Source organism: Sinocyclocheilus anshuiensis, unplaced genomic scaffold (genome assembly GCF_001515605.1).
Source record: "Sinocyclocheilus anshuiensis isolate Anshui unplaced genomic scaffold, SAMN03320099.WGS_v1.1 scaffold473, whole genome shotgun sequence".
In the NCBI taxonomy this organism is placed as follows: domain Eukaryota; kingdom Metazoa; phylum Chordata; class Actinopteri; order Cypriniformes; family Cyprinidae; genus Sinocyclocheilus; species Sinocyclocheilus anshuiensis.
This window is the reverse complement of record NW_015539836.1, coordinates 31,108-46,419: the sequence shown is the minus strand read 5'-3', so window position 1 is coordinate 46,419 and position 15,312 is coordinate 31,108. Positions and strand designations below refer to the sequence as shown.

The following is a 15,312-nucleotide window of genomic DNA, read 5'->3' as shown; positions in this document are numbered from 1 at the left end:
TTATACAGTCAAATATGCAATGCTGTTTTACATTTCATTACTTTATTCAATTTCTGTACCTAAAAACTAATGTTACACCGACCTAAAAAAAAACTGAAAATCACTGTTGATTTTATTTGTATCTTTATATTCTATTGTATTTATTTGTGCTGTTGCGTGTAGTTAGATAGATTATTCTTATTTTCTTTATTTTTATTTGACAGTATAGTTTTTACCTAAACATAGCACATACTGAACCATACCGAAACCGTGACTCTAAAACCGTGAGTAAGTTGAACCATTGCACCCCTAGTGGTTACCATGGTTTAACTGTAGTAACTGTTTTTTTTTTAAATAGTAAAACCATGGTCAATTTTTGTAAGGGAAGTTGTAAAATAAATGTAAATAAGTTAGCCAGCTTACATAACATTTCACAGTTACAGTAATTGTGTATTTCGTCAGCTTATTTAGGCTAATAGTATACAAAAAAGCCAAGGAATCATATGATCAGGATGTTTAAATAAACAAAAATCTCACCTTTCAGAGTAGACATTGATAAGCATGTCAAAGCCAGGTTCATCACTTGTGGCTTTTCCGATATGGTCTGTGCATATTTGCTGCGCGTTTCTGTGTTTGGTTGTGTTGTGAGTATTTGCAGCGCGTTTCTGTTTGGTTGTGTTGTGAGTATTTGCAGCGCGTTTCTGTGTTTGGTTGTGTTGAGAGTATTTGTAGTGCATGTGTTGTCAAACTGATGAAGATGTTTTCTTAATTTGCGGATGGTTTTGTATTTGCCGCACGTTCAGCTCTCGGCCACCGTACTAATTCCTATTAGCAGTGTTTACTGCTGAAAAGCATTGCTATCACAACAATATATAAAACAGTTCATTTATGTTGTAATATTTTTTACAATATATGACTTATTAAAAAAACATAAAAAATATCTCTGGCTACTGGGTCAAATCAACCACTTTATTCAGATCTTGTCTTATCGGTCAGCCTCTTGTCTATATCATTGAGTTAGTCTGTGATTTTTGGTTTGCTTTTAAAATTAATACAAGGAACTTTCACCATATACTTATGTCTACCCTTTTCATTATTTTAGCCTCTTCTGCTGTCTCTGAGACGAGGACAGGCCTCTGTGTCATATGCTCAGAGCCTGCTAGGAGCTCCAGAAACACGGCTAAGTACTCTAAGCAATGGCTTGAGGATTGCCGCTGAAGAGACCAACCAAGCCACATGCACGGTAAATAGCTGTTTTCAGACTGTAAAAATCAATTATTTATTTTTTGCAGATGTGATTTTAATTCTCATTGAGGGAATTGTAAGGTCCTCACACTTTCTAGCACTCTAATGTTGTTGCAATGAAATATAAGTACCTGAAATATAACATTTTTAATTTGGTAAAAAGAAAATAAACGTCAAATAAAGTAAATGTTTTATGCATGTCAAAAATAACAGGACTTGAAAAAAGCCCGAAGAACTGTACTTTAATTTTTCCATTTCCAAATGTTTATCCAAAAGGAAACTCAAAAGGAAATCAACCTGAACTGCTGATGTAATTCTTCTTCTGCTTTTCATCTGTCTGGCTTTGTAGGTTGGCCTTTGGATAGATTGTGGGAGCAGATATGAGTCTGAGAAGAATAATGGAGCTGGATTTTTCCTGGAGCATATGGCCTTTAAAGTAAGCAATAAACCTTTACTTGGTTTCATTCTCTCTAAATAAACATTGTTACTAGGGCTGGGTATCACTGCCTAATGATCATGTCATGATATGACTTAAAGAATTATATTATCTTAACATCATATTAGATCTTGATTGTTACCAATCAAAACATTTTTTACAGTTCAAATGTAATAAAAATGCACCGTATCGTAAACTTAAAGTATAGTTCACCCAAAGATGAAAATGATGTCTTTTTACTCACCCTTCACTTGTTCCAAACCTGTATGAGTTTGTTTCTTCTGCTGGGCACAAAAGAATATATTTTGAACAACGTTAGTAACCAAACTGTTGCTGGTAGCAGTTGACTTTTTCCATACAATGGAAGTAAATGGCTACTGGCAATTGCTTCTTTCCCAACATTCTTCAAAATATAATCTTTTCACCTTTGTATTTTGCTTATTAGGGTGTGTTTCACTTTGCTTTTTTTATGCCCTTCCCTCACTTATGTCCCTTCATCTCATTGATGGATGGATGTACGCATCCAGCAGGGATTCCCACAGAGGAAGTGCTTAGGGAAGCTTACTAGTGTGTGTCTAAAAGTGAAGTGGAATGCACCCTGAGTGTTTTACATAGTGGGAAATCTGAGGTCAGGTTTTGATGACATTTGCAATAATTATTGAATTCTAGGACTTCATACGAGCACCTGATGTAAAATGCTTAATTTGTTTATAGTAAGAAAAACATGAATATTGTTAATTGGAATTGGTTGTAGACTTGTAGTGTGAAAGCAATTAAAAATTTTTAATGTTGTTTCACTAATTTGCACACTTTTTATTCCAAACTGTTCTTGGATCAAGGGCACAAATAAGCACCCACAGTCCGCTCTTGAACATGCAGTGGAGTCTATGGGAGCTCACTTGAGTGCATACACCTCACGGGAACGTACTGCTTACTACATGAAGACCCTTGCCAAGGACTTGCCTAAAGGTTATACAACAAACAAAAAAGAGAGGCCAATTTTTCAAACAGGCGCAGTTTCTTCATGCTAATGTGGATAGATAAATGACCTGATAGATCTAGATGAGCTCTAGAATGGAGTATGTCATGTTGGCATAGAACATGTAGTCTTTCTCTGAATAATCCGGAAGTGTTACTCTTTCTTAGTAATGTCATCTCTTTATTGTATTCTTTTTAGCGGTGGAGCTCTTGGCAGAAGTAGTGCAGAGCTCATCTTTGAGTGAGGCTGATATAGAGCAGCAGAGGGGTGTGGTGCTAAGAGAGCTGGAAGAGGTGCAAGGTAGCTTGCAGGATGTTTGCCTGGATCTGCTCCATGCTACTGCCTTCCAGGGTACTCCTCTGGGCCATAGTGTTCTTGGTCCCTCTGCCAATGCCAGGTACACACAGCCTTGAGATAATGTATTTAATATGATTCATATGCTTGCATTGTGGATATGCTGACATTTTGTTCGGCATACGTAAGTGCACATTTAAATAAAAATGTGAATTGCATTGCAAAGTTTAGGATTTATATAAACAGAACTTTCGAAAACTGAAACCGGATTGGATTAATTCTCATTGATGAAAATTTGTGTAAATGCAAACATACCTAATGAAACCTGTTCCTAAGAATTTGATGGAAAAGGTTTTTTTTTGCTCTTTGTATTTTCAAGGATACTAACTCGTAATGATTTAGTGGAATACATCAATAGCCATTATAAAGCTCCTCGCATGGTCCTGGCTACAGCTGGAGGTACTGCTCTTGAACTGTTATCAAACTTGTCATACAGTAGTGTTTAAATAGAAAACCCACACAAAGCTGAGTTGATTGCTTAAACACTGTCTTTTTGTTCTGCTGCAGGAGTAAACCATGATGAGCTTGTGGCTCTGGCTAAGCAGCATTTCAGTGGCGTTTCTTTTGAATATGAAGGTGATGCTGTACCTGTTCTGTCCCCATGCCGTTTCACTGGGAGTGAGGTAGCTTTATTAATTGCATGTGTGTATGAGAGGGTCTGTTTATTGCCATTACTTGACCAGTTGATTTACTTTCTGTTGGTCTGATCTTGTCTTGCTTTCAGATTTGTATGCGTGATGATGCAATGCCTCTAGCACACATTTCTATTGCTGTAGAGGGAGCTGGAGCTGCAAGCCCTGATATTGTGCCACTTATGGTTGCCAATTCCATCATTGGTAGCTATGACATCACATTTGGGGGTGGCAAGGTTAGTTTACAACTTTGCTTAAATTTCATTTCCTAAACATTTGTTTAGCGTGTTCAGGGATTCTCGATGCTACTTGAATTCTTTGGCAAATTAAGATGGCTCCTGGAAAATTCAGCATAAGGATTTCACCTAAAAGCTGTTATAAAATGCACAATAAGCTTTGTGCTTTGTTCCATATCTTGAAAGTAGAAATGAAATAAGCAGGATGTTATAATGAAGTATGAGAATTCATTCTGTTTTGATGAAATGCAGCACAGAGCAAGCTTAAACATTGTCATTGTTAATCAGTCTCTTGATTTCGTCACCCACAGATATGATCAACTCACAGGCATGTCATGTCACAGCCAAGTGAGAGAAGGTTGGGTTGGGATCATTGAGAATAAGTAGTTTATTTTTGGGAGTACTGTCATTTTGATTATAGCTATTCTGCCCTGGATGGAGAGTGGTAAATTGAGCCAGCGGTGAATGTCGTCTTCTAATGTTTTCAGTAAAGGAGTGAAGTTGAGTCCAGTCAGCTCTGACAGCCTGGAGGAAACCTTTAACGCCTAAATAGGTGATGTGACCTGTGCATAGGGGAATGGGAGATATCTGGGCTGCCACATCCCATTTGGTTTGATGTAGTGGAAGAATTGAGGATTTATTCCAATTTATTGTGTAATCTGAGATTGTAGAGTATGATCAATGGTTGAAGGGTTGGATCTTTATTAGGTTTGGGGAGTGAAATAGTGGCTGTGTTCATGTGCACTGGTAATCTTAAATTTTCTTTTAGTTCTGTTATTGCTCTGATGAATAATGGAAATAAAATGGACCAGAAGTGTTTATAGAACTCAGCAGGGAAGCCATCGGGTCCTGGTGCTTTATTGTTAGGCATTCGACTCAGGGCGATATGAAGTTCTTTTTCTGTAATTGGTTGGTCCAGTGCGTTTTTTCGGTGTTAAGTTTTGGGAGTTGAATATTATTGAAAAATGAATTAATATCCTCTTGTCTTGTGTTATTATCAGATGAATAAAGTTTAGCATAGAAGTTTCGGAATGTTGTATTTATTTCTTGTGGAGAGTTGGTAGGCTTCCCTGCTGAGTCCTTAATAGTTGCAATTGTTACTTTTTCTCTGTTTCTTTTAATTTGATTGGCCAAATATTTACTGGATTTGTTGCTGTGATGGAAGGTTTCTTGACGGAGTCTATGAATTAGAAATTGAGTTCTTTTATTGATGATTTTGTTTAGCAGGAATTTTTGTTTTCTTAGTTGATTATATATTACTTCTGTTGGGTTATTTGCATGTAATATTTCAAGTTCTTTTATTTTTTCTTCTAGTCTGATTTCTTGTTTTTCTATTTTGTTTTTATGGACGGAGAATGATGATATGATTTTACCTCGTAGTACTGCTTTGCCTGTTTCCCAAAGCAATGAAGCTGATGACTTTGGAGAGTCATTTATTTCTAGGAAGGATGTCCACTCTCTTTTAAGATAACTGTCAAACTCTGGGTCTTTAAGGAGAGATATGTTAAAGCGCCATCTACTGGTGTATTTATGTAAATTAGCTGGATTCCATATGAGTGTTATTGGAGCGTGGTCACTGATGCTGATGGGGTGGATTTTGTATTCAGAGATATTTGGTATGATTGAGTTACTAGTTAGGAAAAAGTCGATGCGGGAGTAGCTATGATGAACTGGCGAGTAAAATGTATATTCTCTGTTAGTTGGATGCTGTAGCCTCCAACCATCGTCGAGGCCAAAATCTCTCATTAACTGTATTATTGTGTCAGTGGATTGCCAGTGTCGTTTATTGCTATCTCTCATTAACTGTATTATTGTGTCAGTGGATTGCCAGGGTCGTTTATTGCTTGTGGATCTGTCAAGTGATGGGTCAATTACAGTGTTAAAATCGCCTCCTATAATTACCGGGCAGTTGGAGAAATTTGAAATGGAAGAAAAAAAAGTGTGAAAAAAGGAAGGGTCATCTGAATTTGGGCCGTAAATGTTGGCAGTTGTTACCGGGTTATTGTTAATTGATATGTTTATGATAATAAAGCGTCCTTCTGGGTTTAAAGGTTTACTTTAAGTGAGTCTTAGACAACAAAGGTAATCTAAAGCAGGGCTCGCAAAATCGTTAGCCCGACGTCCCGGGGCTATTGTGTTTTCCATTCGGGCTACCAAAATGTATCACCACCCTGCCCGACGGGCTATCTTGAACAGTGATATAAAATTCATTCCTTGATTTGCGTTGTTCACTAGCTTGTAGGGGTAAAACGGATCATAGTTGATCGTTTCGCATATCCTTGCATCTGAATGAACACATACGCACAAAATTATCTCAAAATAACAGTCTCTGCAAGTATTCTCGTAAACACAGTCAGTTATGTCTTAAGTGAACGTAAACAGTGGTGAAAGAAATATCAAGTGCATCATTATATTGGATCCTGCATTCGGTCTTAAAGGGGCAGCAGCCTATAAATACCTGCTGTTCCATAAGCGCCACCTGACAGTCAGACAGTGACATTTGTGTCTCATTCACAAAGTTAAAATCAGACCATTCTGTTTTTTGCTTCAAATTTCGAAATTATACAATCTAATTGCAATCTAAATAACATGTATTTAGCATCTTTGTTTGGATCGTGATTAAAGTTCAGTGGTTGATTTTAAATGGAAAAAGCACAGCCAAAGCCTTAGTTTGTTTATATGAAGAGATTTATTTTATTTGCATTATTTAATTATTTGATTTGAGATTTGTTTAAAATCTTCAAGTTAGTTTTATTATTTGACATTATAATTTCACAAAAAAATGTTGTTGGAGAAATAATAAAAGGACACCTTAATTTGTCTTAAATCTCATTTTGTTAAAAAGAAAAATTGTGAGAAAATTGGATTGTGAAATCAGTATCGTGAATCGTATTGCATTGCATCGCGAGTTGAGTGAATCGTTACATCCCTGTATGCTACTAGTTTTTGCTGTGTGTGGTATCAAAGAAGTATTCTGTTATTTAAATAATAAAGAACCATATTTTTTTTGCTCATCTGCAAAAAATCTGTTACTCAAAATCTGATATGATAACGCAATATGATCCGAGCCGTGGGTTTTGTGATCCGTTGAACCCCTACTCTCTTGACTTGTTATTTGAAGAAAAAAAGCAATCACTGAAGTTTTTAATCATGCTGATTTGTCCGAAGTGAAGTTCAGCCGATGTCTTTTTTTTTTTTTTTTTCGGGCTATTTAAATTCATTTTGGGCTACCAAAATCTGAAGAATGTCTGCCCGAAGGGCTACCAGCGATTTTGAAATCAAATTTTGCGAGCCCTGCTAAAGGTAAAATTGGGGAAATCATTATACACCATTAAATATCCAATACTGGCCAATGTATATCTAATATTGACCAATACTGGTAGATTTCATTGGTGTCGGTTCCGTAAAAAAATAACTGATATCATACTGATATATTGTGCATTCCTACATTTATTAGTTGCTTTCTTAAGGATGTTAAAATCAATCTTATTTGGCATTTTAGACTAGTGAAATGCATCTGCGTATGTCAGTTTTTATGATAGCCACTGTTGATATTATTTCTATTATTTTCTTTCCTACTATTCCTAGTATAAACATTACTGTCATGTATACACAGTGGTTTATTTTGTAAATTAAGTTTAATCTGTAAATTAGCTGAGCATGACACAAATTGTAATTTATCAGGTAAAATGGTGGTTGCATTAGGATCATGACATAATACTAATTTTTTTTTGTTTTTCTCTTGTATGTTTTATAGCACTTAAGCAGTCGCCTGGCTCGCCTGGCTGCAGAGCTGAACCTGTGTCACAGTTTCCAGGCTTTCCACTCTTCATACAGTGACACTGGACTGCTGGGTATTTATTTTGTTACAGACAAACATAAAATAGAGGACATGATGCATTGGGCTCAGAATGCCTGGTAAGTTCAGCTACAACATACCGAGAAGATAGGATTGTTATCCAACGTTTTGTAGTTGTATTTGAGGTGATGTGCTCTTGATGTTTCTGTACTACAGGATGAATTTGTGCACCACAGTGACTGAGAGTGATGTGGCTCGAGCCAAGAATGCTTTGAAGGCTAGCTTAGTGGGACAGCTCAATGGTAATAAACATTCTTACTCTTATACACAGTCCATACATTCTCTCTTTTTACATCAAAACATAGTCATAGTCCTAGTAAAAAAATATTAGATTTTTCGGATGTTTCACTTGAATTACTGTTAATTATAGTGCTGTATCCAGTAGCTTTGTTAAAATATATATATTTTTTTAAACAATAAGTTCATGATATGTGGTATAGATATGGATCTGTATTCGGCAATAAAAAAGTAATGTTTTTGTTTAGGGATGGCTCAATAACAGTGTCATTCAAGCTACAGCAAGCATTTGTGTATAAACTAGTGCTGTCAAACGATTAATTGCATCCAAAATAAAAGTTTTTGTTTACATAGTTTATTTTTGTGTGTATACTGTGTATATTTATTATGTGTATATTAGGGCTGCACGATAAATCGCATGCGATATTTAACGCGCATCTTATCAGTAAAGCCGGTTCTGTAATCAGCGGTAAATCTCCATCACCTGCGTGCTTTCACATACAGCATTAACTACACAGAGCCGTTGTTCACTGACGAGCGATTTTTTGCGCAGCTCCTCAGTGAACAACGGCTCTGTGTAGTTAATGCTGCTCAATGTGAAAGCCCGCAGGTGATGGAGATTTACCGCTGATTACAGAACCGGCTTTCTGACAAGATGCGCGTTAAATATACACAATATCAGCCCTAGTGTATATACTGTATAAAGACACACGTACAGCATATATTTTGAAAATATTTGCATGTATATATTATATCATATATAAATATATTTAATATATAAACGTAACATATTTTTATTAAATATATACATGCATGTGTGTGTATTTATATATACATAATAAATATACACAGTACACACACATTATGTAAACAAAAACATATTTTGGATGCGATTAATCGTTTGACAGCACTAGTATAAACCCTTTTGATGTATGTTTTTAACCATGTTAGCATCTCATGTTGATCTTTGAGGATTATTTCAAAATCTAATCTGCATTGTATTTGGACTTGATTAATTGCGATCATCTGATGCAAGTAAATTATTTCATAAATAAGTAATCACTTATTAGTACTGGACACAAAGTCTTTAAAAGGGAATATTTTTATATCCAGCAGATGATCGTGGTTAAAAACAAGCCCAAAAACAATGTAACAGTGCCTCACAGCACAACTTGACTTACCTTTGCTAGTTTTTTGGTTACATACCCACCAATTTTTGGAGATATTGGAGAAAAATAAATCATTATGATAATTTAATTTTATCTGGTGTTGTGCAATTAGTACATCAGCTGCAGATATATTGTGCACTTCACCTTTAAACTATAGTGGCAGTAGAGCTTGTCAGACTTTTTTTTGTTGTAATATTGACTTAATACCTCTCAGAACTGACTGCTTCTACACGTACACACTCACTTTAATTCTGTAACATATTTCTTCTTTCTGTCCTCAGGAACTACACCTGTTTGTGATGACATTGGCAGGCACATACTAAATTATGGTCGCCGCATCCCATTGGCAGAGTGGGATGCCAGAATTGAGGTAAATTGTCCATGTTAGCAAACTCACAGTGGCTGAGTGACTGCACTCTTTAAGGTTACATTTAATTGTTCATTTTTATTTTAAGAATAAATTTTTGCTCGTTTGCTGCTTCTAGGCTGTGACTCCCAGGATTGTCCGGGATGTCTGCTCTAAATACATCTATGACAAATGCCCAGCTGTGTCTGCAGTTGGTGAGTCAGTTTATTTTTATATTTAATATACATTGTTTGTTTATAATTTTGTGTCGGGAGTGAATGATTATTTAGTGGAATTCTATTTTATATTAGCATGACACATAATTAAGGAATTTAATTAGTAACCAGTGTAGTGATTATAATATGGCTGATAATGTTGAACTTTTTTTTTTCTCATTCAAGACAAGGGTGCATGTTTGACATAGTGTCATACAGTGCTTAAGCTGTAGTGCTCACTTTAGCTTCGGATGACAGTATAGACAGTGTTTTTAGCATCTGCTATCATGATTACTTAACTTTTTTTTGTTCTGAAATTAATTGGCGATAATCAAATTAAGCTCATCTAAGGATCAGTTGTTAATCATTAACATACCTAATATGGTTATTTTCTGGATCTAGCTGCAGCTTATTTACAGGGACATTTGGTACAATAATTAATTTGGCTATCAGACTTTAATGTAAGGAAATTGGACATTTCCTGGAAATTGCTAGACATCCATCCCAATGTTATGGTATTGAAACTGACATTACGAATTTTAAAATTTCACTTGTATTAACAACTGAATTTTTGTAACCTTGCAATTGTTTCTTTTATGCAGGTCCAATAGAGCAGCTGCCAGATTATAACAGAATGAGAAGTGCTATGTACTGGCTCCGATTTTAAATGTTCCTTGGGCTGTCAGCCCTCACTCATGTGATGTGTCCTTCATTTTCGTACCCCTATCTTGTATGAATTTGATGAGTAGCATATTTGCCCATTTGTTTTCGTAGCCATCTTTCAAGCTCAGACGAAGAGAGAGGAGAATTTGGTACATTTACATCTAGAATGTCAGACATGGCACAGAGCTATGAATATATGTGATGTTTTATTTGTCCATTTTGTATATAGCAATAGCTCTTATTCCGACTTCAAATAAATCTGTCATAAATTCAAATAAAAAAAGTTTTTTTTTTGTTTTTTATTCAGTTTTTCCAGTAAACAGGAAAGGTATGTTCAAGGAGCTGCTAAAATGACATTAAAATGACAGCTGTTAAAATATTTTTTTTTCTTCCAATTAAGGATGCTTAGCTGTTCTTGCCATTATCAAAATAAGCAGAGTATATACATTTTAATATTCAAGTTGGTGAGTGTTCTGGGAATATCAATTTAGTGATTTTGTTAAAGGGACTTTAAGACTATTGTGCAAACGATGCCATGTCCATACATTTATTTATTTTGTTAATCACTTTAGGACAACCATGATATTTGATGCAACTGCTGTGACAGAAATGGACCTAATTGCAATGATGTTATCAAATATTTGTGCAACTGCAGATTAAACATGATCAGGAAAGCAAAAGCAAAAACTTTTAAGCCTCTAAAAAATTTATTTTGTTAATTCTAAGCCTAATTAAACAGTAAATGCACAAGGTACTTTAAAAGTCATGGATTTTTAGATCACCAGGGTGATCTTGTCTATGTTTTCCAGTTCTCCAGTTCAAAACATACTACTGAATTAGACCATACTACACCCATAAATTATTTCAAAACCAGTGACCTACCTTTTCATGTAGAAACATTAGTCATTTTTGCATTTATGCATCTTAAATCATTGCAGTATTTGTAAAATGTTTGTGTTCATATTTTGACCTATAATGCTTTCACATATACATAAATGGCAGTTGGTTTACAATAAATAAAGGTACAGAACCAAAAGCCCGAGACTGCAAAAGCACCAGGACCAGATCTGTTTCTCTCATGTTTCAAATAAGTTCTTTAACTGAAATAGTCTGTAGATATAATTCTGCCTCTGCAACATTATTTCCAGCAAACGACAAAGTTAGGGTCATTCTCCAAGCGCTCATCCAACTCCTTATAACTCATTCCTGAAAACACAGGCAATGAATAATGTCACTTTCATTAAAATGGTTAAAATGAAGGAATCTTGTGAAAAATATACATAATGCATATAAATAATACTTGCCAGTTTTGCAACAGATTTCATCATAACTATGGCAGCCAGTAAAAAGTCTAGGTGGACGACGACTCTCATCTCTCACAACCTTGACTGGATACTTCTGTAGGCGCCGAATCAAACCTTTCATCAAGCCAAACTGAATCAACTTCCTAAAGCAACACAAAAGATAAAAGTAGAATAATTATTTTATATAGAATATTTATTTTCTTACAGATCACACTAGCACTTAACCAACAGCTAAATAAGCCAATAGGACACAAAAGCATTCTTAAGGTCAAATCTTTACAGTATTGTTCTTCTGTAGTTTAAGAACACATACTCAAACAATTGGCATGCCTTACAAATGGCATGTTAATTATGGGTATTCAAGTGTGAACAACAATCAAATTCAAATGGCCTTGCCTTTCATCCACCCTCTGTAACTGGTGAGAATAGTGGGAATACCTGGGGTGAGACCACAGTACAACTTGAAAACATCCCTGAGATTTGTCCTTTGGCCTGGAGATATACAGTAAAATGTCTTCTGTGTCTACTCACACTCATACACATACAGTACATGTTGCAAAAAAAACATGAATTTGGAATCGATGAACTTGCTTACCTAGCTTACTATACCTAGCTGTATACACTCTTCCTGAAGGCACTTCTGATCTATTAAGTTTTGTACTTTAGGTGTTGTGCAGTAAACATTTGTGTACTGTAGGATAGGAAAACCAAAAAAAAAAAAAAAACTTAAAGGGGTCATATGATGCGATTTCAAGTTTTCCTTTCTCTTTGGAGTGTTACAAGCTGATTGTGCATAGATAAGATCCCTGAAGTTGCAAAGACTAAAGTCTCAAAACCAAAGAGATATTCTTTATCAAAGTTAAGACTCTGCCACGCCCCCCTAAAACGGCTCGTTCTAACACGCCCCCACATATCTACCTCACTATGTGGAAATATTTGCATAATGCTGCCCAAATGTGCACGCAAAGTTAGTGTTGAAGCAGCCATGTCAGGGAGACGCTGTGTGTTTCTAGGGCGAAAGCAAAAGCACTTTATTTGGCCTTCCGAAAGTAGATGCATTTAGGAATTTTTAAGATTACTTACAACAGAACAGCAATGCATTTTATGGACGACCGTTTCGTGAACCTAGGAGAGGAGGTAATTCTGACTTTGCTATGACAATCTGCTTCTGAATCAGCTACTGTTTTGTTATTAGTTTAAGTATTTGCTATTGACTGTTCAAATGTGAGTTTTGCGCATCGTGTGTGTGTGTGTGTATGCTCAAGCGAGCGAGAGAGAGAGAGAGAGAGCGAGAGAGAGAACAAGAGAGAGAGAGCGCGAGAGAGAGAGAGCGAGAGAGGGGGGGTCACATCACAGTGTAGTCAGCTGTCTTAATTGTGGCTTGTGTGCTGCAAACACATACCAGCTTCATCACTGTGTCTGTCACGCGACTCTATTCCCCTTTCGGGCTCTGTCTTTACATTGTACAGTATTTGAAAAATAATGTGTTTTTTGAACATTAAAGCATGTCAACATATTCTGTTACACCAAATACACAAAATAATGATCTTTAAAAAAAGCATCATATGACCCCTTTAAGAAGTATTTATAATACAATTCTGAAGAAACAACAACAAAAATTTACCTGGAATATGGATACCAGAGTTACCACTTCATAATACCTGTGAAACAATACAATTGTTCAGTCCATGACTTGTCACACTTATGCTGCTATTACATGTATATGTACTTTCTGCTTCACTTTAAGAATTGTAATGATCTATTTATGGTTTTAGAGCATTCATTAATGCTATTTTCATTTTAAATTCATTAAATTTTAATAAGGTGCTAGATTTTGATGCATTCATCATAGTATCTATACATTTTTGTCAAGAGTAGAGATTGAGACCATATGCCAGAAGCAGGAGGTATATCAAAATTGCAATAATACTGTCGGTTACATACAACTTGAGCTGTCATCTAACAACTGCCATACAACTCTGACAGCATTTCGGTGATATAATGATTGGTTTTCAAGGCAACATTGGATCATTAGACTTTTCTCCAAAAGTAGAGCTGCAAGGGTTGCTATTTCCCATAATAGTAAGAACACCAGGGCCCTGTACCATGATGGTAGTTGAGCAAACTTAGGGTTACGGGTTTGAGTTGACAAAACCAAACCAATCTACTCAGGCTCTGTTGCTACCATGACGCTGATTATCAACTTTCTGTCAACTCGGGCTTTGATTTTGAGTTCATGGAGGGAATGCACATAAAATGTGATGTCATTAGCAAACAGCCAATCGTATGCCTTAAAACATATACAAACTGCAATTCACTTCTCAAGAGAGTCACTCCCCTTGTCCAAATACCTACACTTGCGGTCCAGGAAGTAAGTGCGCAAGACTGTCCCAGGTCTTAAAAACTGTCAAAGTGCTCACTGTACATATTGTGCTCATAACACCATTTACTTTATGATATAAACTACAATATAAAAGTTAAAACTTAAGAATTCATTAAAACTTTGATTTCATATAAAGTCTCAGCTTCACAGCTTACTAGCGATATCGCTCGCTATTAATAGTCTGACACTGGTGGCTAATTAAGCTGTCAACATAAAGCTAAAAATTACCAAAAAACATACAGAAACAACTGTTCAGTCTTACCTGTGAAAGATAATATCCCGAGATCTGTTTTTATTATTGTGCGACAGTTTGTAGATGCCCAAGCTGCCGACGAGTCGGGTATGTTTTCGCCTGTCCCGATATGACAGTTGCCCGGACCAATATGGCGGCGACGTTGACGTGCAGTCGACCGACCAATGAGGCGTCTAGGTATTTATTATGTCTATGCAAGTCAAGTCAAGTCAAGTTTATTTGTATAGCGCTTTTCATGATACAAATCATTGCAAAGCAACTTTACAGCAAATTAAGTTTCTACAATATTTAGTGATTTAGAAGTTGATTTTAAAATGCAAAGTATTTAAAATTCAAATAAAGCTATGTAAACACTTGCATTTTTACAACACTACAAGTGTGTCCCATCAGGTAATGAAAAGTTCGACACACACTTGTGATCTTCATGCTCACTTGAACACTTGGGCCAAATATAGGAAATACGTCATATAAGTAGTCAAGTGGTCAAGTGCAGAGACCACAAGTGTGGGTATTTGCACAAGGCTACTCTCTTCTGCCAAAGATTACAAGATTGAAATTATGAAGAATTTAAGAGCAAGAGAAGGTGGGGGAGTGGCTTTATTGCATCAGAGATGTGTCACTTTGCTCACATTTAATTTTGCAAAGTCTTACCCAGAACTATGGAGCTTATAATAGTCAAGTCAAGTCACCTTTATTTATATAGCGCTTTTAACAATACAGATTGTGTCAAACCAACTGTACAGCATTAATTAGGAAAATAGTGTGTCAATAATGCAAAGTGACAATAGTAAACACTCATTTTTCAGTTAAAGGCAGTTCATCATTGAATTCAGTGATGTCATCATCCAGCTCAGTTCAGTTTAAATAGTATCTGTGCAATCAAGTCAACGATATCGCTGGAAATGAAGTGTCCCCAACTAAGCAAGCCAGAGGCGACAGCGGCAAGGAACCAAAACTCCATCGGTGACAGAATGGAGAAAAAACCTTGGGAGAAACCAGGCTCAGTCGGGGGGCCAGTTCTC

The 15,312-nt window shown here is 36.1% G+C and overlaps 1 protein-coding gene across 1 annotated transcript in view; it reads left to right on the top strand.

Annotated features, from left to right (window-relative positions):
- Positions 1-11,183, top strand: part of LOC107684391 (cytochrome b-c1 complex subunit 1, mitochondrial-like) — an 18,557-nt gene extending 7,374 nt beyond the window's left edge. The window contains exons 2-13 of the mRNA XM_016480645.1: positions 1,082-1,222; positions 1,574-1,660; positions 2,500-2,629; positions 2,838-3,036; positions 3,313-3,392; positions 3,501-3,616; positions 3,718-3,861; positions 7,619-7,779; positions 7,877-7,962; positions 9,408-9,496; positions 9,612-9,687; positions 10,290-11,183. Coding sequence (XP_016336131.1) covers positions 1,082-1,222; positions 1,574-1,660; positions 2,500-2,629; positions 2,838-3,036; positions 3,313-3,392; positions 3,501-3,616; positions 3,718-3,861; positions 7,619-7,779; positions 7,877-7,962; positions 9,408-9,496; positions 9,612-9,687; positions 10,290-10,354 — 1,374 coding nt within the window. The 3' untranslated portion in view covers positions 10,355-11,183. The remainder of the gene's footprint in view (positions 1-1,081; positions 1,223-1,573; positions 1,661-2,499; positions 2,630-2,837; positions 3,037-3,312; positions 3,393-3,500; positions 3,617-3,717; positions 3,862-7,618; positions 7,780-7,876; positions 7,963-9,407; positions 9,497-9,611; positions 9,688-10,289) is intronic.
- The last annotated feature ends 4,129 nt before the right edge of the window (positions 11,184-15,312 follow it).